The sequence below is a fragment of the Hyperolius riggenbachi genome, chromosome 12, assembly GCF_040937935.1.
Source record: "Hyperolius riggenbachi isolate aHypRig1 chromosome 12, aHypRig1.pri, whole genome shotgun sequence".
Lineage (NCBI taxonomy): Eukaryota > Metazoa > Chordata > Amphibia > Anura > Hyperoliidae > Hyperolius > Hyperolius riggenbachi.
Genome location: NC_090657.1, coordinates 167,814,655 through 167,838,967, shown reverse-complemented (window position 1 = coordinate 167,838,967; position 24,313 = coordinate 167,814,655). Strand labels below are relative to the sequence as shown.

The window sequence follows — 24,313 nt, the reverse complement described above, 5'->3', positions numbered from 1 at the left end:
AAAAAAATAGTTTCTTAGTTTTCAGCCATTATAGTTTATAAATGAAATGTGCCATTGTAGATAAAAACCCACACATTTTGTCCGGGTTATTACAACATTTAACCACTTAAGGACCACGGGCCTAAACTCCCCTAAAGACCAGGCCATTTTTTACAAAAATGAGCCACTGCAGCTTTAAGGCCTCGCTGCAGGGCCGCACAACTCAGCACAAAAGCAATTATCCACCCCCCCCCCTTCCCCTTTTCCAGCCATGTCACACGGCTGTCCCCAGTACAGCGCTGCCTTAGATCACAGTGCTCTACGGAGTAAATAGACAGCGGTTTCGTGGTCTAACAGTCTCCAAGCGGCGATGGCCGCTGGGAGACTGATGGCAGAGCGGAGCTCCGTCATTCAAGCGGAGATGCATGCGCATCTGCATGCACATCCTCCTACAAAACAGGCCCCCAGGACTGCATGCCAATCGGCGTTGGTGGTCCTGGGGCTGGCGCCGTGTTAACTCCCATCGGTGTGACGTGGTCCTGGAGAGGTTAAATGATGTCCATAGTGCAATGTATGGCGATCATTTTTTTTTTTAACCTTTATCAATAATTACAAGCCTAAGTTTGCAAAAATAACAGTAATATACCCTCATGACATTCATGTTAACCAGTTAACAGCATCCTGACTAACTAAAACGTCCTGTTTGCAGTGGCGTATCTATAGGGGTGCAGGTATGGCTAGTGCCATGGGCGCCAGTGCACCATGGGCGCCATGCCTGCCCCCATGCTGCCCACCACCTTGTCGGCATTGTACCTCCCGGTCCGCTATGCCTCCGGTCTCCCTCCCTGTCTGCAATGCCTCTGGTCCCCCGCACGCCCGCTCCGCTCGCTCACTTGCTCTCTCTGTCCCTGGCTGACTGTCAGAACTCAGAGCAGAATAGTGGCAAGAAGAGAGACCTGGAATGCACACATCAACCGCTCGGTAGTCGGTACGTCAAATACGGAAGTGACGTCATTGGTCACTTCCTGCATTTGAAGCGCACCGGGCAGGAAGTGTGCGCTCTGTGTGTCTCTCCTCTTGCCGCTGATCTAAGTTCTGACGTCGACCAGGAACAGAGAGCCCGTGGGGGAGTGGTATTGGCGAGGACCACACAATCTGTTGAAGTGGAAGAGCTGCATTAAGGTAGAAAACATTGTGCAGTACATTAAATGTCACATCTTTCTTCTGCGCCTGTGCGTAGCGTGAGCTGGCCTGAATGCCTGCATGAGAAACATGGCAAGCATGTGGCTGCTGATTTTCCAAATTGATGGGCTGGAAGTCACATCTAACCCGTTTCACTAAGCCTTGGCTTCATCCTCCTACATCTTAAGCAGCCACAGCAGGAACTCAGTAGTGAGAGGGACTGTCATGCCAAGTCACTTAAAGTTCTGACCTGTTTAGTCCGAGCATGTCCAGGCGATTGCCAAGTGCATTGTTTTCCTCACACTGCCTGCCGTAAGCCACCAGTTGTGAATCTAGAGGGGGGGTGTGCTGGTGTGTGTGTGTGTGTGGGGGGGGTTCTGCTTTCACTGTGCAAGAGGAGTTTTAAAACGAACCCCTGCCACACTTGGCTACTTAATTATTTTATCTTGATGCACCTGGCTATATAATGTTTATCGTGAGGCACCTGGCTTCTTTATCATTTTTATTTGAATATTTAAAGGGACCCTGAAGACAACTTAAAATGGAATATGAACTAATCTGAGATCCCTCTGTTCTTCTGCTGGTTGCTCCATTAATTGCGCAACTTCGGCAGGAGTCGTGCGCAACTCCACAAGTGCAGCCCCATCCTGAACCTGTCTCGGTCATGCGCCCATTGTCGTGATCTTTCTGCGCACGCATAGTTCTTTCTTTCGAGAACCAGTTGTGCACAAATCCTGGCAAAGTCGTGCAGCTAACAGAGCCGTCAGCAGAAGAACGAAGGGAGCCCAGGTGGCGCTGAGGGACTTCATTGACTGCGGGGGCTTTCCCCATCCCTAGGTAAGTTCATATTCCATTTTGAAGTTGTGTACAGGGTCCCTTTAATAATCTAGTGGGGGGGGGGGGTGATTATCTGAAGGCATGTGTCTACTTGGTGGTGGTGGGGGGGGGGGGGCGCAATCTAAGTGTTTGCCATGGGCGCCATATTGCCTAGATACGCCTCTGCCTGTTTGAGCCTGTTAACAGCAACAGGATGTTTAAATAAGTCACTCATTCCCACTGCCGCTCTGCACGTGTGCGCGCCACTCCCACTGCCGTTTCTACCGGGTCTCCACGATCTGTGATGCCTGGAATGAATGGACATGACCGCAATGCCTGGAATGAATGGACATGACCGCGATCAGCGGCCATGTCCATTCATAAAACAGGAAACAGTCACAGAGTAGTTAAATGAAAAAAAAATAAAAAAGTGAAGACTTCCTATAAAGCGGGAGAGTGTTCACTAGCGACACTAGCGTCTTGAGGCCAAAAAGTAAAATTACACATACAGGCACATACATACATACACAATAATAAAATAACTTACACTCCCAAAGCCCCCCCCCCTCCCAAAAAAATAAAATAAAAAACACTTGTAAAAGTGTAAAATCTGTTAAAAAAAAAAAAAAAACATAAATAGTTGCCTTAGGGACTCAGCTTTTTTTTAATCTATATCTTATGAGGGAAAATTACTTTTACTTTACTACATAGGGGCTTGTAATTATGGACCAGACAAAAAAATATAAATAAAACAGTACAATAACACCTATATTTCCAAATAGTATATTGTCGCCATTCATTGTGATAGGGACATAATTTAAACGGTTTAATAAATGTATTAAAATGTGTTGGTCTTATACACACGAGAAATGTTTAATTTTAAAACTTTAACCAGTTCGGCCTATCTGGACGAGCTTCCTCGTCCAGATAGGCACTGCTGCTTTCCCTGCGTGGTGCGCGCGATCGGGCGCGCGCCCGCGCGCGCACCCGCCGCCTGCCGCTAGCCCCCCGATCAGTGAATGGGAATATAATTCCCATTCACCGATCTAACTTCCCCGCAGAAATACCGACGCTTTCTATCCAGAAAGCGTGGTATTTCTGCCCCCCAGGAAACAACTCCCCTGCATTTAAGTTCCTGGATGCGACATCGTTCACATCCAGGACTTTTCTCACTGTGCCATCTTGTGGCCAAATAGTAAACTGCACCCACACACAGTTTTAATTAAAGAATTACATTATCTTACATTTAAAATTAGCAATTTCCCTCCCACACCAAAAATTACCCACAAACACTTTTTATTAAAAAAAAAATAAATTAAAAAAAATACAATAAAAACAAAACAAAAACATCATAAATAGTTACCCAAGGGTCTGAACTTTTTAAATATGCATGTCAAGAAAGTATGTTATTATATTATTTAAAATTATAAGCTTATAAATAGTGATGTACTCAAATTGAAAAAATGCATCTTTATTTCTAAATGAAATATCGGCACCATAAATTGTGATAGGGACATCGTTTAAATGGTGTAATAACCGGGACAGATGGGCAAATAAAATACATGAGTTTTAATTACGGTAGCGTATATTAATTTCAAACTATCATGGCCAAAAACTGAGAAATAATGAATTTTTTTTCATTTCTTTCTTAATCTTCCTGTTAAAATGGATTTAGAAAAAAATAATTCTTAGCAAAATGTACTACCCAAAGAAAGCCTAATTAGTGGCGGAAAAAACAAGATATAGATCAATTCATTGTGATAAGTAGCAATAAAGTTATAGGCGAATGAATGGGAGGTGAACGTTGCTCGGATGCATGAGATTTTCGGCTGAACCGGATAATGGCCGAAAACTGAGAAATAATGAATTTTTCCCATCATTTTCTTATTTTTCCCACTAAAACACATTTAGAATAAAAAAAATTCTTAGCACAATGTACTACCGACAGAAAGCCTAATTGGTGGCGAAAAAAAAACGAGGTATAGATCATTTTGTTGTGATAAGTACTAATCAATATATTAGGGAATATAAGGGAGGAGCACTGACAGGTGAAAATTGCTCTGGTCCATTAGGGTAAAAACCCTTGGGGGTGAACTGGTTAAACAAATACACATATGTACACATAGATATGCATAGCAGGGATCTGCAAGTGGTTAGTACAGCATTCAATCATAACAAAGGGTAATACTCAATGCTTTTTGGTCTCTTTTAGTCCCCTATACTTTCCTAGTGGTTTTGGGTCACCTTGAGCTCCTTGGGTATTCTGTTGTACGGGGAAATACAAAACACATCTGTACTATCACTTTGCTTATGCAGAGCTACAAATAATACATTTATCATACAGTGCAAGTGCAAGACTTAAAGTAGCCATACACTGGTCGATTTGCCATCAGATTCGACCAACAGATAGATCCCTCTCTGATCGAGAGGGATCGTATGGCTGCCTTTACTGCAAACAGATTGTGAATCGATTTCAGACTGAAACCGTTCACAATCTGTGGTGGTGGTGCTGCCGCCGCTCCCCCCCCCCCCCATACATTACCTGTTCCGCCGGCACAACTCCCCTGGTCTCTGCTGTCTTCTTCTCCGCTATGGTCTGGTCTCCGGGTCCAGCATGCTTCACTTCTTCCTGTCTGGGGGAAGTTTAAACAGTAGAGTGCCCTCTACTGTTTAAACTTCCTGCTGGGACAGGAAGAAGTGAAGCATGCCGGACCCAGAGACCAGACCAGAACGGAGAAGAAGCCAGCGGGTGAGCGGGGGGGGGGGGGGGGGGGGGAGTCACGCCGGCAGAGCAGGTAATGTATTGCGTCAGTCGTTGGGCACTCGAACGCCGCTAGTGATGCGCTCCCTACCCGCGGGTGATCGACGGTAATTTCCTGCACGGAGCGATCGATCTATTTCAGGACGAAATAGATCGAAATTTAGCATTAACGATTTGACAGCAGATTCGATCCCAGTGATCGAATCTGCTGTCGATCGGCGGAGAATCGGCCTACTGTATGGCCAGCTTTAGACTAAGACAAGATTCACATCTACTAAAATTTACGTGCTTTTTTTTACAAATGTGTAGCATAAATGTTCACACCATTCGCTGTGGTAAAAAACTGCACATGAAAACGAACACAAATTTTCACACGAAAAATCACATGCGGAAAAACAGGTTTTATTTGCAGGGATAAGTGTAAACAGTGCCTAAATGGTGCACAGTCACACACACAATCACAGTTACTCGCAGGCATCAGGACTCCATCCCGGGTCTATATGAAAAGGGCGCCGGTAAAAAAAGGGCGCCTGGTGGAGCCCATATATACCAACCTTGGCTACAAAAAAAGGCGCCTGGTGTAGCCCATATAATAACTTCGGCTACAAAAAAACTCTGGGATATGTAAATTACTATTTCCCCTCCAGGCCGCCATGGATAGTGGGGGAATGAAATAATTCGGCTTCCAGCACTTGTAGCTCATATAAAAACATAGGCTACAAAAAAAGTCAATAATATGGGCTACAGAGGGGCACCTTACTGTAGCCGGAAAAATATGGGCTACAAAGGGGAGCCCGCTTGTAGACTATATCAAAACTCGGGCGCCCTTTTCTACTCCTTGTAGCCCATATTTCCAGAAATAACATTGATGTCTATGGCGGCGCCCTTTTCATACAGGCAGCTCGGGCGCCCTTTTCAACCGATACCCTCCATCCCTTGGGCAACAGATAAGGGCTAAGTGCTGTACAGACACTATGGAGGGGGGAGGAGGCAGAATGATGGGCAACTGCACGAAGTAGAAAAATAGGCTCAGATTGCACTTGGCCAAGACTATACCCTCTGGATTGCTCGGCAATGCATTGGGGTAGCCATATACACGCTACATTCTTGGTGGGGGTGGCCCCGACCGCCCGCCTCGGTCCGCAACCATCTAGGGCTTGATTCACAAAGCGGTGCTAACAGTTAGCACGCTGGTGAAAAGCCCTTTATCACACCTAAACTCAGTTTAGGCGTGATAAGTTTAAGCGTGATAAGTTGAGCCGTGATAACTATAGCGCCAACTGAGTTAGCACCGCAGAGCACAGCTGATCAAAAGTTTTGCGCTAGCAAAGTCTGGTGCACTTCGCATATAGTTTAATGGCGCTGCTCTGCACGCGGGACTTTGTGCGCGATCTAAACTTATCTAAACTTATCACGCCTAAACTTATCACGCCTAAACTGGCTTTTCACCAGCGTGGTGCAATGGTTATCACGCCTAAAGTCTTTTAGGCGTGCTAACTAGTGTGATCACAAGGCATTAGAGTTATTAAAGATGAAGATAGCGGTTATATAGGTGGAATCCCTGAGGAGGAGTTTTCCCTGCGACAGCTGACTTCCTGTCCACTACTTTCAGGAAGTGTCACTTCAGGCAGATGCGAGTCAGGCTTCATAGCTTACCCTGATCCAGGTCCAAGCCAAAGCGGATACTGATGCTGGAGCGCCCCACCGATGTGCTGGTCTTCGGGTAGGAGACCTCCATGAGGTTGATGTGGTAGTTGGTGGGACAGAAGTCCATGCTGTGCAGCGGAGAATCTCCAGTCGCTTGTTTAAATGATGGACTCACTTTCATCCTCAGCTCCTCTGCAAACAGAGGGAGGGAAACCGGTTAAAGAGTAACTGTCGGGTATAAAATCAATTCTTTATTTTTATCTGGTAAACAAGTAATAAGGATGATAATCAGGCAATCCAAACATTAAAATCATGATTACTTTTCTTGTTGATAAATTATCATTCCCCAGTTTACATGGGTTGTCTTTTTTTGCTTCCCTACTTCCCCTCAGACTCAACTAATGTAGCATGAGTGGTTGAAGCCTCTTTTCTTCCTGTTTTCCCCTCCCACATCTCTGTTCCTCTCTGATTGGCCAAAATTTCTCAGGCTGAAACAATGCACGAGGACGGGCAAATCAGGCAGAGGAGACTAAGGGCGGATATTACATCACGACTGGCTTCAAAATAGCCACAGTAAATATGGAAAGATGTCTAGAATAGGATTCTCTACGTTTCCTTTATAAAATTCACAGAAATAATAATGTGGACAGTGCAATACATATGTAAGTAGAGCAAGTATGTATCTACTTATATATTTGTTTTTTTTCCTGAGATAGTATGGCTGACAGCTCTCTTTAACAAACACCCATCCATTACCTCTTCCCACCAATCACATTACTGTGTCTGTGTTACCTCCAGCTACACAGTGCAGTAACCAACCTCACATTATTGGCCATAGGATTGCCAGAAAGTGATCTGTGATGCAGCCTTATTGCTCCACTGTGGACAATTCTAAATGTTTATTTAACCACTTCACCACTGAGGGGTTTTACCCCCTGACCACCAGAGCAATTTTCACCTTTCAGCGCTCCTTCCATTCATTCGTCTATAACTTTATTATTACTTATCCCAATGAAATGAACTATATCTTGTTTTTTTTTGCCACCAATTAGGCTTTCTTTAGGTGGGACATTATGCCAAGAATTATTTTATTCTAAATGTGTTTTAATGGGGAAATAGGAAAAAATGTGGGAAAAAATTATTATTTTTCAGTTTTCGGCCATTATAGTTTTTAAATAAAGCATGCTACTGTAATTAAAACCCATGAAATGTATTAACCCATTTGTCCCGGTTATAAAACCATTTAAATTATGTCCCTATCACAATGTTTGGCGACAATATTTTATTTGGAAATAAAGGTGCATTTTTTTCAGTTTTGCATCCATCCCTAATTACAAGCCCGCAGTTTATAAAGTAACAGTGTTATACCCTCTTGACATAAATATTTAAAAAGTTCAGTCCCTAAGGTAACTATTTATGGTTTTTTTTATTGTATTTTTTTTTTTTTAATTACAAAAAATAAAATAAAATTGGGGAGTGTGGGAGGTAATGAGTTAATTTATTGTGTAAATGTAATGTTTGAATATGTAAAATGCTTTTAGGGTGTAGTTTACTATTTGGCCACAAGATGGCCACAGAGTGTTTGTTTACATGCGACCTGTAAGCGTCCGGAAGGACGCTTACAGGAAGCAGTAGGAGGCTGGGAGACGCACAATGATCTCGCTGTTTCTGAAAGAAGCAGCAGATCATTGCGGGGGCTAGATCAACGAACAGGAATGGATTTTCCCGTTCATTGATCTCCGGGCGAGCGGGCGGCGGCGTGCACGAGCGGCGGGTGCGCGCGCACGAGCGGCGGGAGCGCGGACAGCGGCGGTAGCGCGGAAGGTACGGATTTCTCCGTCCCTGGTTTTTTAGGAGGGAAAAAAGGGGCGGAGAAATTCGTACCGCTGGGGGTAAAGTGGTTAAAGTAAGACTAAACAACGCATTTATTGGTATCCATCCGCTTCTTCAGATTTATAAGACAGTGTCTTATCTTCCTGCAGCATGAGTGAGGAGCCTTACACAGGCGCTACTCACTCATGATGCAGAAAGACAAGACACTGTGGGTTAGCTTATTAAATGAAATAGCGCGAGCAACCTCCTGTTACTCACACTATTAAATCAGAACACCCTAATGTTAGTTCCCTGCACGCAACACACGCTATTGGCCACGTAGCATGCGTAGTGTGCGTAAGCAATGGTCGCTGCTTATAATAACCGCGTGGTAGTGATGTATCGCTACCGTGATACTTCACTAGTGCAGCTGCTATTATAAGCAGCGACCATTGCTTACTTTCTCACGCTACGCTGCCACTAGCGCACGTAGTGTGCAGGGACCATTAAGGTGAGCTGATTTAATAGCTTCAGTAACAGGAGGTTGCGCGAGCTATTTCCTTTCCTTTAATGAATCAACCCCTGTGATATTAACCTGAAGAAGCGAGTGAATCCTGAGTAACGCATTGTTTGTATTGGTGCCCAATAAATTACTCTTTAACCTCCTCATTGAGGTAAGATTGTTCCTCACTAACACCAGCATTGTCTTCTGCCACTCACACTGGGGCTCCTCCTCCCACCCAGTATAGTCTAACTTCCCTCTTAGGGGTCATCCCTGCAGCAAACATCAGTGGTTCCAGTGGACATCTTTCAATTGGGGTGCGACCCAAGTTCGGAAGAGGACTTTCCATCTGAATGGAGATGGATTTTTCCACATGCTCAAAACAGTGGTTGCCTAATTCGTGGAATAATTTCTCTTATTTGAGAAAATACTGCTCTATTGGCACTCCTGGTCTGTTTTCTCTGTCTTGTTCTCTTTCTGGTCACTGGAGTTCCAGCTTGATGCCGTCAGACCGGACAACACCCCCCCCCATACTATCATGACAGAAATATGGAGGCTGACACTCTTTCGAAAGTGCATTATTCGGCTATGATGCTGATCCTCTGGCTATAGCACTTTCTGAATCACTCATTATGGAACATGTATGCAGATCAAGGATATCAGATGAAAGCCAGACTGTCTGAGCTACGTAATCCCTCCAAGTAGATGAATACAAAGCATTGTAGACAGCCAACCGAGACATCTCAGAGAAAGAGGTCAGAAATGGCAGCTTTCCCAGTTCTCACCACATGGGCATGCTTCAACAAGTTATGCATTCAGTTATGTGATGCTCAGTATAATCAGCACTGAAACATTAAGGCAGTGGTCCTCAAACTACGGCCCGCAGGCCGAATTCAGCCCCCTGAGGCTTTTTCACTGGCCCCCAAACACAAAATGTATAACTTAAAGATGTGGCCCGCTGGACTTTTAAACATCAGCGGTCTGCATATAGAATAGCCATACTGGCACCACCCATCCACATACTGTAGAAGCCAGTGAGCAATAATTCGCTGGCATCCAATTCTGCATTAGGTGACACTGCTGTCCAACTGGACGGCACGTTGTCACCTGGGTATGCTTCAATGTCTGGTGCACAAAGACGTTCTTCGGGCGCCACATGACTGAATGGCTGCTGCTGGGAGTTCTCCACCGGGCATGTTTGGGGGGGGAATACCTAGATTCAATGTAATGTTTTTCAACATCATTTTATGTATGTTCCGGCCCCCCAGCGGTCTGAAGTAGGTTAATGACCTACTTGACCGAAAAAGTTTGGGGACACTTGATGAAGGTGTCCACACACTAATAGATGGCCTTCTCTTTCAGCATGAAGACTATTGAAAACCAGTGGAGCTGCTGCCTGTCTGCCTCTCCCTCCCCCATCTAATGTGCTCCCCCAAGGCGTTGTCAGCAGAGAGAACTCCCACCAGTCTGCCAGCAAGCCTCCTCCTAAGTCTTCTCTCCATGATGTGGTGCTTCACCTCCTTGTGTCATGTGACAAAGGCTAGAGGCCAAACACCAGAAGTCCAGAGTGTATGCCGCCAGGCCTTCAGCATCTGTCACATGACATAGGCATCAAGGGAGAGAAGACCATGGAGGAGCGCTGCAGCATGGAGAGAAGATACAGGAGACTGGCAGAGGCATGCCAGTGGAAAAGGTGAGATTTAGCTCTGCTGCCAACACTCTGGGTCAGTTGCCACCTAGTTGAACATTGCTACTGCCGTGCTCCAAACCTGCTGCCGATCAAGCGTTATCCTCCGTCTGAAGCAATTGAACAGTTTGATCTATTTCAGCTGAAAAACAATTGGGCATTGCTTGCGGCATCATTTTCGGGCAAATTTGATCACAGTGATCATTTGATCATTGTGATCAATCAAATTTTCCAGAAAATGATGCCGCAAGCAATGCCCAATAGTTTTTCAGCTGAAATAGATCAAATCTGCTGGATAGCAATGGGAACTTTGATGTGTATGGTCACCTTTACAGCGATAGAAGACTAGGACTGTACAAGATTATACAGTACAGATGAAATCCACAAAGTCACTGCACATCTGAGCATACATACTCTTCCTCGATTTTTAAAATGAAAAAGAAAATGAAGTGAGAGGAATACAGAGGCTGCCATTGTTATTCTCTAATAAACCATTTCAGTTTCCTGACTTATATGCTGATGCTCTGCCTTTAAAGGTGGCCATACATCTAGTGATTTTATTATCAAATTGGCTGAAAATCAGTGCCGCAACAAGCATGCAAGATTGACAATTCAATCACTTTCAAGCCAAAATTAGTCAAATGTATTAATTGGACATGCTGGGAAATCTTGGGTCGATGTGGTCGATTGGGTGCGCAGTGATACCATATGTTATATGTGCTGCCTGCTAGTTTCTGATGTACTTCCGCGCTCTGTTCCCACGTGTCTACTGGTATATACATCACGACCGAGGGTAGCATCACAAGGCCCATATATATACACTCACCTAAAGGATTATTAGGAACACCATACTAATACGGTGTTTGACACCCTTTTGCCTTCAGAACTGCCTTCATTCTATGTGGCATCGATTCAACAAGGTGCTGAAAGCATTTTTCAGAAATGTTGGCCCATATTGATAGGATAGCATCTTACAGTTGATGGAGATTTGTGGGATGCACATCCAGGGCACGAAGCTCCCGTTCCATCACATCCCAAAGATGCTCTACTGGGTTGAGATCTGGTGACTGTGGGGGCCATTTTAGTACAGTGAACTCATTGTCATGTTCAAGAAACCAATTTGAAATGATTCGAGCTTTGTGAGGCAGAGCATCAGCATATAAGTCAGGAAACTGATATGGTTTATTAGAGAATAACAATGGCAGCCTCTGTATTCCTCTCACTTCATTTTCTTTTTCATTTTAAAAATCGAGGAAGAGTATGTATGCTCAGATGTGCAGTGACTTTGTGGATTTCATCTGTACTGTATAATCTTCACATTATCCTGCTGGAAGTAGCCATCAGAGGATGGGTACACGGTGGTCATGAAGGGATGGACATGGTCAGAAACAATGCTCAGGTAGCCTGTGGCATTTAAAAGATGCCCAATTGGCACTAAGGGGCCTAAAGTGTGCCAAGAAAACATCCCTCACACCATTTCACCACTACCAGCCGGCACAGTGGTAACAAGGCATGATGGACCCATGTTCTCATTCTGTTTATGCCAAATTCTCACTCTATCGAGATTCTATTTGCCTGTGTTCAGGAGGGTTCTTACAAATTTTCCTTAAGACAAGTGCAGCCCGTGCTCTTTTAAGTGATGTGATTGCTGTGATTGGCTCACAGAAATCACAGGGTCAGGAGCCACCAATATACAGAAGCCGGTGCAGTGAGAGACAGTGGCGGGAATGGGGAGAGTGTGGTGGTTTAACTCTAAATCCTGTCAGAAATAACAGCTTCCAAACAGGGCATAGATTTCAGTCACCATGGTCTGGAGGTGGTTAGGATATAACAACATATTTATATAACTTCTATTAACATTTTGTCTACTACAATGACCACAAACTACTCATTTTTACTTAACCTCCTGAGCGTTATGCCGCTCAGGAGGTTTTGCACTATTAGCCCCCCCTTCCCCCCGCACTAATTTATTTGTTTAATTGTATCCATTACATACTAGCTAGCACTAGGCTAACTAGTATTGTCTGCCGGCACATCCGGAACCCCCCGATCCACCCCCCCATTTCCTGCTGGGTACATTACCCTACGTGGATTCAGTGATAGGTGCAGCCTCCCCACTCGGCTCCAGTCTTCACTATGGGGAGGATCATACATGATGTCATGTGCAGGCCCGATCCTCCCCATAGTGAAGACCGAAGCTAAGAGTAATGTATCTAGCGGGCAAATGGGGGGGCTTGCGGCCAATCGGGGGGTGCCGGCAGACAATACTAGCTAGCCTAGTGCTAGCTAATATCTAATGGATACAATTAAACAAATAAATTAATTCCGGCAGGTCCCGATCGGCAGGAAAACCTCTGCAGTGGCATGCCTGACACAGTGTCGGGCATACCGCTAAGGAGGTTATCCAGGGGGCAAGCCTAAGAAGGGACTGCTTATCTGCATTCTATTAGGGTTTGTTCACATCTAAAATCAAAATCGCTGACGGAAGCATTTCGATTTTTTTTTTCTCCTTCCGGCGCTTACTTGTGCGCTTCGATTTTGTGTACATAGCTTTTCAAAGCGCTTTTGCAGAGTGATTCAATTTTTTCACTTCCTGTCAGTCAGGAAGTGAATTCTTCGACCCGGAAATGAATAAACACAATGTATTTATTCATCAAAGGGTGAACTCAATTGCTGCACAAAGTGATTTTGTGGGAGTTTTGCACTTTTCCTATACCTTCCATTGTAGCAAAATCACCCTAAAAATGGTACATGCAGCGCTTTGCTGAGTGTATAGGAAACAAACCGCTCAGATGAGAAAACCCTCATAGGGAATCATTAGGTGTGAGCAAGCCCTTAGTCTCACGAGAGCAGCCCTGGCAACTTCTTTAAAATGGAATCCCTTCACAGAGAAGTCTAACATTTCAGCATTTGTGTATACCAACAACTAACAAAGCTCCTCCCCACAAAGCTGCCAGTGGGGATCCATATGTAGTACACACTCATAATGATTTCCTGCAAAATGTATGCAGCTTAAAAGGAAACCGAGGTGAGAGACATATAGTGGCTGCACATATTTATTTTCTTTTAAACAATGCACGTTGCCTGGCTGTCCTGCTGATCCTCTGCCTCTAATATTTAGCCACAGACCCTGAACAAGCATGCAGCAGATCAGGTGTTTATGACATTATTGTCAGATCTGACAAGATTAGCTGCATGCTGGTTTCTGGAGTGGTTCAGACACTACTGCAGCCAAATAGATCAGCAGGGCTGCCAGGCAACTAGTATTGTTTAACCACTTGAGGACCCACCCTTTACCCCCCCTTAAAGGACCAGCGCTGTTTTAGCTGATCTGTGCTGGGTGGGCTGTGCAGCCCCCAGCACAGATCAGGGTGCAGGCAGAGCGACCCTTTTTTCCCCACTAGGGGGATGATGTGCTGGTGGGGTCTGATCGCTCCTGCCTTGCCTGGGTGTTGCGGGGGGGGCACCTCAAAGCCCCCCTCCGCGGCGAAATTACCCCCCTCCCTCTCATACCTTTCCCCTCTAGCAATCTGGGCTGCACAGGACGCTATCCGTCCTGTGCAGCCAGTGACAGGCTGTCCCCTGTCACATGGCGGCGATCCCCGGCCGCTGATTGGCCGGGGATCGCCGATCTGCCTTACGGCGCTGCTGCGCAGCAGCGCCGTACAATATAAACAAAGCGGATTATTTCCGCTTGTGTTTACATTTAGCCTGCGAGCCGCGATCGGCGGCCCGCAGGCTATTCACGGAGTCCCCCGCCGTGAATTGACAGGAAGCAGCCGCTCGCGCGAGCGGCTGCTTCCTGATTAATTAGCCGGCGACGCAGAACTGCGTCGCTGGTCTGGCAGCTGCCACTTTGCCGACGCGCGGTATGAGTGCGCGGTCGGCAAGTGGTTAACAGGGAATAAATATGGCAGCCTCCATATCCCTCTCACTTCAGCTGGTTTTTCAGCAGGAATGGGAGTATAAAGATTTGGCTACTTACCAAAGTAGTGAGAAACTTCTGGATGGTCCAGAGGCTTCCCAGAGCTTTGTTGAGTCCACCCTGGCTGCCCAGGACACTGTCAGGGCTGGTTCACACTTGAGCACTTTTCAGCGCTATGCTGATCACCATCAATCAGCAAAGCACTGCTGCTAATGTAACCCAATGGGATCATTCTCACTGCAGCATTTGCGATTTGTATAAATTGCAAACATGCTGCATGCAGCGCTTTTGGGGTTTTGCAGTAAAATCACAATGCAAAATTGCAATTTGCATTCCAAGTATGAACCAGCCCTTCTTCTGGTTGCACTCCTGTCTGTGTCAATCTGTACTAAACATGAGAGTCTGCTCCATGCATACCCAGTACAGCAAAGCTCCTCATGCACAGAGGGAAAAGCTGGCCGCTAGTTTACTTAAAGAGACACTGAAGCGAGAATAAATCTCGCTTCAGTGCTTATATTCAGCAGGGGCATGTGTGCCCCTGCTAAAACGCCGCTATCCCGTGGCTGAACGGGGGTCCCTTCACCCCCAACCCCTCCCCCCCCTGCAAAATCTACGACCAACTTGGTCGTAGATTTTGCTGCTCTTCAGGCAGGGCTAACGGCTGCAGCCCTGCCTCTCAGTGCCGTCTATCAGCGGCGCATCGCTGCCTCTCCTCCGCCCCTCTCAGCGAAGGAAGACTGAGAGGGGAGGAGGCGGAGATACACGCTGACAGACGCGCGTGAGGCAGGGCTGCGGCCATTAGCCCTGCCTGAATGCGGAAGAGATCCCCGCAAAGAACGGAGAGGATTTGGGAGGTAAGGGACCCTTGTTTAGCCGCGGGATAGCGGCGTTTTAGCAGGGGCACACATGCCCCTGCTGAATATAAGCTCTGAAGCGAGATTTATTCTCGCTTCAGTGTCTCTTTAAGGTGACCCCGCGGGAAACTTCATAGGGAAATTCCGCTAATATGATTGGGTTGATAGGTTGCGCATAGGTTGTAGTAATATCTGCACCCACGCTATTTGGCAAGTTACACTGCTTTGTGCTGTAGAGGGTACTGTGATTGGAGAACTGCTCCCTATGAGGTTTCCTGCTGGGTCACCACCTCAAGTAGACTAGTGACAAAAGCCGTGCACAGACCATATTTGCGCATCCCTAGTATAGATGCACTTGTACACAGCAGTAGCTCTGCCACCAGAGGCTTTTGCAGGAGGATTGGGGGAAGCCTTTGTACTATCTAGAGCACAGGTGTCCAAACTTTTTAATCCAAGGGCCGTATTGCTGCCCTTAAGGCGCGAACTAGGAATATTAAACACAGTTATTGCTGATTGCTGTTAGGTACACTAGGTCTGTGACATTTTGTCAAATAAAACCTTTCCGTTGGAAATAACTCATATACAATGTGCAGTTAGCATAGTGGCAGCTGCTAATCAGTGGATATCACTGCTGCTGGCACAGTGGTAGCTGCTAATCAGTGGCTATTACTACTGCTGACATAGTGGCAACTGCTGATCAGTGGCTATTACTGCTGCTGGCATAGTGGCAGCTGCTATTCAGTGGCTGTTACTGCTGCTGGCACAGTGGCTGGCTGCTGCTAAGTCAGTGGCTGCTACTGCTGTTGGCACAGTGGCAGCTGCTAAACAGTGGCAGCTGCTAATCAGTGGCTGTTGCTGCTGCTGGCACAGTGGCTGCTGCTATTCAGAAGCTGCTACTGCTGCTGGCATAGAGGCAGCTGCTAATCAGTGGCTGCTACTGCTACAGTTTGTGGAAAAAAGTGAGAAATGGTAACCCGGTATTAAAAAAAAATCATTATTTTAGACTTAAATTTAGCAAAAAATAGAATTAATAATGAAAAAATGTTTTTACGCACTAATTCTGCATCTTTACTGAATGTTTAACAACCTTTCCCCCAATTACCACCAAGTTAGTGCAACCTTCACTCATACTCAAATTTTTGTGAATGTGTAAAAAAATTTGGTAATTTACCATAACGTTAATTTTCTGACCTAAATTTGGTTACTGCCCATGGTGTTGTATGGAGACCTACATCGGAAAATTACCCAACATAAATTACGATTTATTTCCACATTCACAAAAATGTTTCCAAGTTCGAATAAAGTGCGGTAAAATATTGCAGTAACATGGCGGTAATAGCGAAAAGAGTTTGTTAAAGGGAACCTTAACTGGGTAGGATATGGATTTTTCCCTTTTAAAATAATACCCGTTGCCTGACTCTCCTGCTGATCTTGTGTCTCTAATTACTTTTAACCACCGCCCCTGAACAAGCATGCAGATCAGGTGCTCTGACTGAAGTCAAACTGGATTAGCTGCATGTGTGTGATTCAGCCACTACTGCAGCCAAAGAGATCAGCAGGACTAACAAGCAACTGGTATTGTTTAAAGGGGAACTGAAGTGGAAGTGAGAAGAATATGGAAGCTGCCATATTTATTTCCTTTTAAACAATACACATTGCCTGGCAGCCCTGCTGTTCTATTTGGCTGTAGTAGTGGCTGAATCACACCAGAAACAAGCATGCAGCTAATCTTGTCTGATCTGACAAAAATGTGAAAAACACCTGATCTGCTGCATGCTTGTTCAGGGTCTATGGCTAAAAGTATTATAGGCAGAGGTTTAGCAGGACTGCCAGGTAACTGGTATTGCTTAAAATGAAATAAAGATGACAGCATCCTTATACCTCTCACTACAGTTGTCCTGTACAAGGAAACATCCGTAGCCCTTTCAGTTAAGGTTCCCTTTAAAAATGTGGAATAAGTGTGTAACATATGTAATTGGATGTGAAGTAAAAATAGTGCCAGGTACTTACAAGTGATAAAAAAAGGTACTTTTAGAGGGCATCCGGCAGGTGGCGCTAATTACATTAAAGAGGATCTGTAACATCAAAAGATCCCCTGGGGGGTACTCACCTCGGGGGGGGGGGGGGGGAGCCTCCGGATCCTAATGAGGCTTCCCATGCCGTCCTCCGTCCCTCAGGGGTCTCGCTGCAGCCCTCCGAGAATAATGATGTCAATATTTACCTTACTGGCTCCTGCGCAGGCGCTCTGACGGCTGTCGGCTCCGAACTACACGGAAATACCCGATCGCCATCGGGTCTGCTCTACTGCGCAGGCGCAAGTTTCCGGCGCCTGCGCAGTAGAGCGGACCCGACTGATATCGGGCATTTCCGTGTAGTTCGGAGCCGAGAGCAGCCACAGCGCCCCCGCTGGAGCCTGCAAAGGTAAATATTGAACTGACAGTCAGCTATGTCGCCGGCTGTTCGGAGGGCTGCAGCGAGACCCCCGTGGGACATAGGGCGGCGTGGGAAGCCTCATTAGGATCCGGAGGCTTCCCCCACCCGAGGTGAGTACCCCCCAGGGGATCTTTTTGACGTTACAGAGTCTCTTTAATAGTTCACGTAACAAAAGTGTTAATGTAACCGATTGTATTGTGTTTTTACTGGCCGTCTTGTGGCGGCCAAATGTATTGTAAAAAAGTGAGTTAATTGAATTAAAATGAAGCTGGCGGCAATGTAACAGATCAAGCCACCGGCTTCGGCTCTCGCTCTCCTCCAGAGCCGGGACAAGATCCTCCAGCACCCAAGGCTGAGACACCAAAGTGCGCCTCCATCCCTGCCACCCCAGCCGTCACACACTGATTGCTATTAGACTAAGAGGCGCCACAGGGCCCACAACCTCCCCAACACCTTAATATCTAGTTATCTGGCTTGCAGTCACTGCCATGTATCCCTTTTTCTTATTTCTTTCTGCTTCAAACACAATTAGGAATGACAGCTGAATGAATTCTGCGCCCCCCTCCTACACTGCGCCCTGAGGCTGGAGCCTCTCCAGCCTATGCCTCGGCCCGGCCCTGCTCTCCTCCCCCTTGCCCTCTCTCCTATAGAATACTGGCAGCCGGCGGGACATGCGTGTCCCTCCAGAGTCGTTCGTCACGGCAGGGAATTCTGGTTTTCTTGCGACGAACGACTCTGGGGTGACACGAGTGCCCCCCCCCCCCCCCAGGGCTGCCAGTGTTCTATAGGAGAGAGGCAGTAAAAACACAATACAATCGGTATTTTAACTATGAATTTCATTTTTGGGGGAATTTACCAATAAAATAATGATTTTTTTTTCCAACATGGTCACACTTTCCGTACTACTTGCACAAACTGTAATTTCTACCGGAAAACATTGTGAATGTGAACATGGTCGTACAATAGTCGGTCATTTTCTGACATTTTGTTACCCAACTCCTTGAGAATGGAGGTCATTCCAGTTTGGGTGCAGATTTAATGCAAATTGTATGCAGTTTGGGATTGGAAATGCACATCCTGCCTATTTTGATTGCCACATTTCTCAGCTGCATACAATCTGCATTTAATTTGCATGCAAGCTGGAATTCTGAAAATCATCAGCCATCTCTGTTCAGCAGCAGGGCTGGTCGGGAAGATACAGGCTGGGTGCACACATAACATAACAGGCTGCGTTTCTATGCATTTTTTGTGCTTTTTTGGTGTTTGCGTTAGCTTTTTTTTTTTTTTTTTTTTTTTAATCGCAGATGTGTTTTCCAAGCGTTCTGCGTGTATTCTAATGCGTTTGCGGTTCGCATATACAAAACGCATGTGTTTTGTATGCATTTTAATATTTTGATTTATGCAAATCACTAGGAAGACAATAGGAAGTGGAAATACATCACAACATTTTTTTTTCATTTTCAAAAATGCATGGAAACGCTCGAAAAACGCATACCATTGAATTCCCATTGACTTTTATTATGTCGTTTTTACTGAGTTTTTGATTATGCAACAAAACCAGCGTTTTTAAAAATGCACGCATCAAAAACGCATATGCATATTTTCATTCCGCCCATAGACTTCCATTAGCGGCAAAAACGCAGCATTCTCCGCTACGCTAGCGTTTCTGCTATGTGTGCTCCTAGCCACAAATAATTCCCTGTTGATGGTGAATGATACAAATGATTAGTGACTATGGCCTCAATTCACTAAGCTTATCTCCTGTCTTTAATAATGTTTCTAGAGTTATCACCATGGTGATAAGGCATGTAGTATTCAGGAAACATTTTACCTCAGGCAAACCTAAAGTTAACTCTTCTATCTTTAAGTTAACTCTTAAATCCTTAAAATAACTCCAGAATTCTAACAGGCTGTTTATTAACTGCGTGTGAAAATAACTACAGAGGAGGTAACTTAACTACAGAGGAGGTAACTTAACTACAGAGGAGGTAACTTAACTACAGAGGAGGTAACTTAACTACAGAGGAGGTAACTTAACTACAGAGGAGGTAACTTAACTACAGAGGAGGTAACTTAACTACAGAGGAGGTAACTTAACTACAGAGGAGGTAACTTAACTACAGAGGAGGTAACTTAACTACAGAGGAGGTAACTTAACTACAGAGGAGGTAACTTAACTACAGAGGAGGTAACTTAACTACAGAGGAGGTAACTTAACTACAGAGGAGGTAACTTAACTACAGAGGAGGTAACTTAACTACAGAGGAGGTAACTTAACTACAGAGGAGGTAACTTAACTACAGAGGAGGTAACTTAAGTAATGAAGAGATAAGATAACTCTCTCACTGTGTGGTGGTAAGTTTTCTCTTGCCTTATCTCCAGCATGATCTTAGTGAATTGAGGCCAATGTCTGCTCCTGAGAATGGACCTTGGCTTCATTGCTCCATTGTTAAGCTGAATACATCTGGTGAAATACATACTGTACATGTGTGGTATCACTAGAATTGGTACGCAAATGAGAAACAATAGGAGACGGTCCCTGCCCTTGTGAGCTTATAATCTAGAGGGTAGTGGGGTGTAAACAATAGGAAAGGAGGCACAGGAGATAGCAGATGAGGCCGTCTATCATTGCCCGACTATCACTGCTTCTGCATCGGGAAGCAATGATTTTGTACAACGCGGTACAAAGTCCGTAGTGTGCAAAGAGCTAAAAGGAGGAGAAATAGTAAGAACAGAGAAAAGTCATCTATGGGCCTGGAACCCACTACAAAACGCTATCGCTAATCACAATCGCTAGCGTTTTGTAAGCAATTTCATGAGCGTTTTTGGTAGCGATTTTATAAAGTGTAAGGTTTTAGCCAGCGATTGTGTAGCTATTAGCATTTTTAATTCTGATTGGTCCTTCCAATTAATTTTTTACAGTGTGCAGTAACTTCAAAATGCTAGCAAAATCGCTTTGTGCAGGTTTGGATGAGCGATTAGGCCAGCGTTTATATGTGCAGAAACGCTAAAAATGCTGCATGTCCTGCGTTTTGCGATTTGGTTATCGCAATCGCTCCCGTGGAATTTGGCCCATCCATTAACATTAGCTGAGCGTTTAGGTAGAGTGACCAGATTTTTGTGGGTCCAACCTAGGACGGGGAGGGGGGCGTGGGGCGGCGCACGCAGCGCGCCACGGCGAAAAGTGGGGAGGACTGAGGAGCGCGCAGTAGCAAAGACCGGGGGGGGGGGGCTGCCACAGTGAAAAATGGGCGTGGCCATGACATTGTATGGGCGAGGCATAAGAAAGCAGTGTTTACGCCATGATGTGGACAAACGAGACTTTGCATCATGGGTGTGCAGAAACTGTGTGATGCTAATAGTATACCGTAACCACAAAGCAGCAAACATAGCCATCTATGACCATTAATAATAAATGCAGTAACAGTTACCCCGGACACCAGAAAATAAACGCAATAGGCAACATGTCAGCACAAAATAACCGCAGTGCGGGCAACATATCAGTATAAAATAAATGCAATGCGGGTAAACATGTCAGTATAAAATAAATGCAATGCGGGCAAACATTTCAGTACAAAATAAACACAATGCGGGCAAACATGTCAGTACAAAATAAACACAATGCGGGCAAACATGTCAGTACAAAATAAACGCAATGCGGGCAAACATTTCACCAGACAAGAAACGCAATGCGGGCAAACATTTCACCAGAAAAGAAACGCAATGCGGGTAAACATTTCACCAGAAAAGAAACGCAATACGGGCAAACATTTCACCAGAAAAGAAACGCACTGCGGGCAAACATTTCACCAGAAAAGAAACGCACTGCGGGCAAACATTTCACCAGAAAAGAAACGTAATGCAGGCAAACATTTCACCAGACAAGAAACGCACTGCGGGCAAACATTTCACCAGACAAGAAACGCACTGCGGGCAAACATTTCACCAGACAAGAAACGCACTGCGGGCAAACATTTCACCAGACAAGAAACGCAATGCGGGCAAACATTTCACCAGACAAGAAACGCAATGCGGGCAAACATTTCACCAGACAAGAAACGCAATGCGGGCAAACATTTCACCAGACAAGAAACGCAATGCGGGCAAAGTTCACCTGGAAAACAAGCATTTACTCACCTGGCAGAAGTCTCCTCTGGCGCGCTGCTCCGTCCCGGGACCGTCTTGTTCCTCCTGCTCTGGTCTCCCGCGCTGACAGGGCTACGGCAAGATGGCGCCCGAAGCCCTGTACTGGAGACACAAATAGTCTCCAGTACAGGGCTTCGGCAGCCATCTTGCCGTAGCCCTGCTTGCCTGCCGGTGTCGGAACAGACACCGGAAGAGGAGGCTGGAGCGGGGCTGCGGGTAATGAACTGGCACGGCGTCTATAGACACCGCTGCCAGTTCATGAGATAGAGTGGCCAGAGTCCCGAGGCCGGGACGTCCCGCTGCTGAAAGCGGGACGTTTCCCGGTACCTCATTAAGTCTGGGACAGCGGACCCCGAATCCGGGACGCGTCCCAGGCAATCCGGGATGTCTGGTCACTCTAGTTTAGGGAAATCGCTAGCGGTTTGAATCGCTCCCTAAATGCTCAGAAAATCGCTCTAGTGGGTTCCAGGCCTCAGGCTGGATGCACATTGTGTGTGTTGCATAATGCAGGGGTTATAATGTGTGTGTGAACTGCAAGTGAGTTATATCATACACGTTGATTCAAAGCCTGCATGCAGCAAGTTAGAATAACATGCTCTGTTACAATGCAGAAAAGAGAACATATGACTTACAGAATTATTCTGCAATACAACTGATGCAGCTTTAGGCCTTTTCCACTGCTGCCTGCACTTCTGCCCATGATCACAATGCGGGGCGTACGCACAAGCAGCAATTCCCACTTGTGCCATTTACTCACCGGGAAGCAGACGTTTGCCTGTGGGGAAAAAGTGACTCACACTGATAAGAAATGAACACCGCGATTTAAATGTAAGTAGCAATGCTCTAGCGATCGGCTTTGTGAGGCGGATTGCAGCCAGTGGAAAATGCCCTAATGCGCACTTGGGCAGAAGGCACACTTATCTGAATCACATGCAATTTGCTGCAGAGTGGAAAACGCATGCGGAAACACACATGATGTAACTCCATGGGATGCCAAACCCCCGGAATGATGTGCATTTTTGGTGCATTTTTATGTGCAGAAAAACATTCAGCAAGGTCATTCTTTCTTATGAGAATCATATGCAGTTCTCGTACAATGCTTTCCTATGGGAGTTCAAAAACACATGCAAAGATGTGCCCACGCCCACATGAAGTGCAATTCTAGGTGGCTGGCTTGCTGGACACCGGTGACATCCTGCCTATGCATGCCTGTTGGGAGGGTTAGCACTAATGGTGGGTATGCAATTCCCTTGTACTATGTGCAGGCATGAATGGCCATTAAACTATAAGGTGGCATGCACACACACACATGGCAATTTGATTGTTAGCAGATTGCACAGATATTCTGTAGCATACATTTGGCTGTATGTGCTCCCCAGCAGTCCACCACTAGACCTCAGAGACCCCATTCAAAAGCAGTTTGCAGTTCTACACTTCCAGCTCCAATTAAAATAAGGTGGCGTACACACAAACATTACAATACAATTGTTTGCAGATTGCACAGACATTCTATAGTATGCTTTTGGCTATATGAGCTCCCCAGTAGTCAACCACTAGGCCTTGGAGACTCCATTGAAAACTCTTGCTCTCTAACCTTTCGAGTCTACATTTACAAAAGCAAAAAACAAGACAAAACAAAAAAACATCCATAAAAGTTTAGTAACGTATGTTCCTGATATTAGGTACATGCTGCCAGGGTTATCCTATCCTAGTAGCCTAATTTTCGCTATAGTGCCACTCTGAAAAAAAAAATATGATACTTACCCCAATAGAGGAGTGCCTCTGTATATTTCAGAGGCTTCCACTGATCTTCTTACACCCTCCCATTCCAGTGCTGGTTACCTCAAAACATATCTGACAATGGGCTCTATTCACAAAGCATTACTGCATTCGGGAATGCTGAAAACAGCGGATTTTACCAATCACCTTCCCACATTCCAATTCACTAAACCCATCACCACGCAGAAAATAAACATTACCAACTTACTAATGAGGTAAATTACCGACTTGTGAGGTAATTGCCTCAAGAAATGTCAAGAAACTGCAATTCACAAAGATTTCCACATTAAGTTTCCCGGAAAAAAGTGTTCGCTCATTTTCTCCAGCTCACAGCAGCCGATAACTTGCTCTCCCCATGCTGTCTCTGTGCAGTAGATTTGACAAGCAGCCAATGGAGAGAACCACACAGCCTGCTTCTCACACTGATTTGAAGCCAAGGGTAATTGGGTGGGACTTTCAGTGTAGCAAAGCAGAGGAGGGAGATTTTCAAAAGGCATCCCTGGATCCCTTCAGATGTGCTTATTTGTATTGTAGCATACAGAAGAGCTCCCCCTGGTGGCTGCAGCACATCTAGAGGGATAACAGGGTCGCACTGTAGGGAAAACCTCTACACACAGCTCCCCTGCCTGCCTGCCTGCCTGCCTGCCTGCCTGCCTGCCTGCCTGCCTGCCTGCCTGCCTGCCTGCCTGCCTGCCTGCCTGCCCGCTGACCTGCTACATGCTGTTAAGTCACACTTACCGAGCAGGGAATAGTGAACTGAGGCATGTTCGTTCGGTAAAATACCGAACTT

General features: G+C 45.7%; 1 protein-coding gene across 2 annotated transcripts in view; it reads right to left on the bottom strand.

Annotated features, from left to right (window-relative positions):
- Positions 1–24,313, bottom strand: part of LOC137541907 (phosphatidylinositol 3,4,5-trisphosphate-dependent Rac exchanger 1 protein-like) — a 38,132-nt gene that overhangs the window by 973 nt on the left and 12,846 nt on the right. For both annotated transcript variants that reach the window (XM_068263482.1, XM_068263483.1), the window contains exon 2: positions 6,395–6,577. In XM_068263482.1, the coding sequence (XP_068119583.1) occupies positions 6,395–6,566 (172 nt within the window). In that variant the 5' untranslated portion in view covers positions 6,567–6,577. The remainder of the gene's footprint in view (positions 1–6,394; positions 6,578–24,313) is intronic.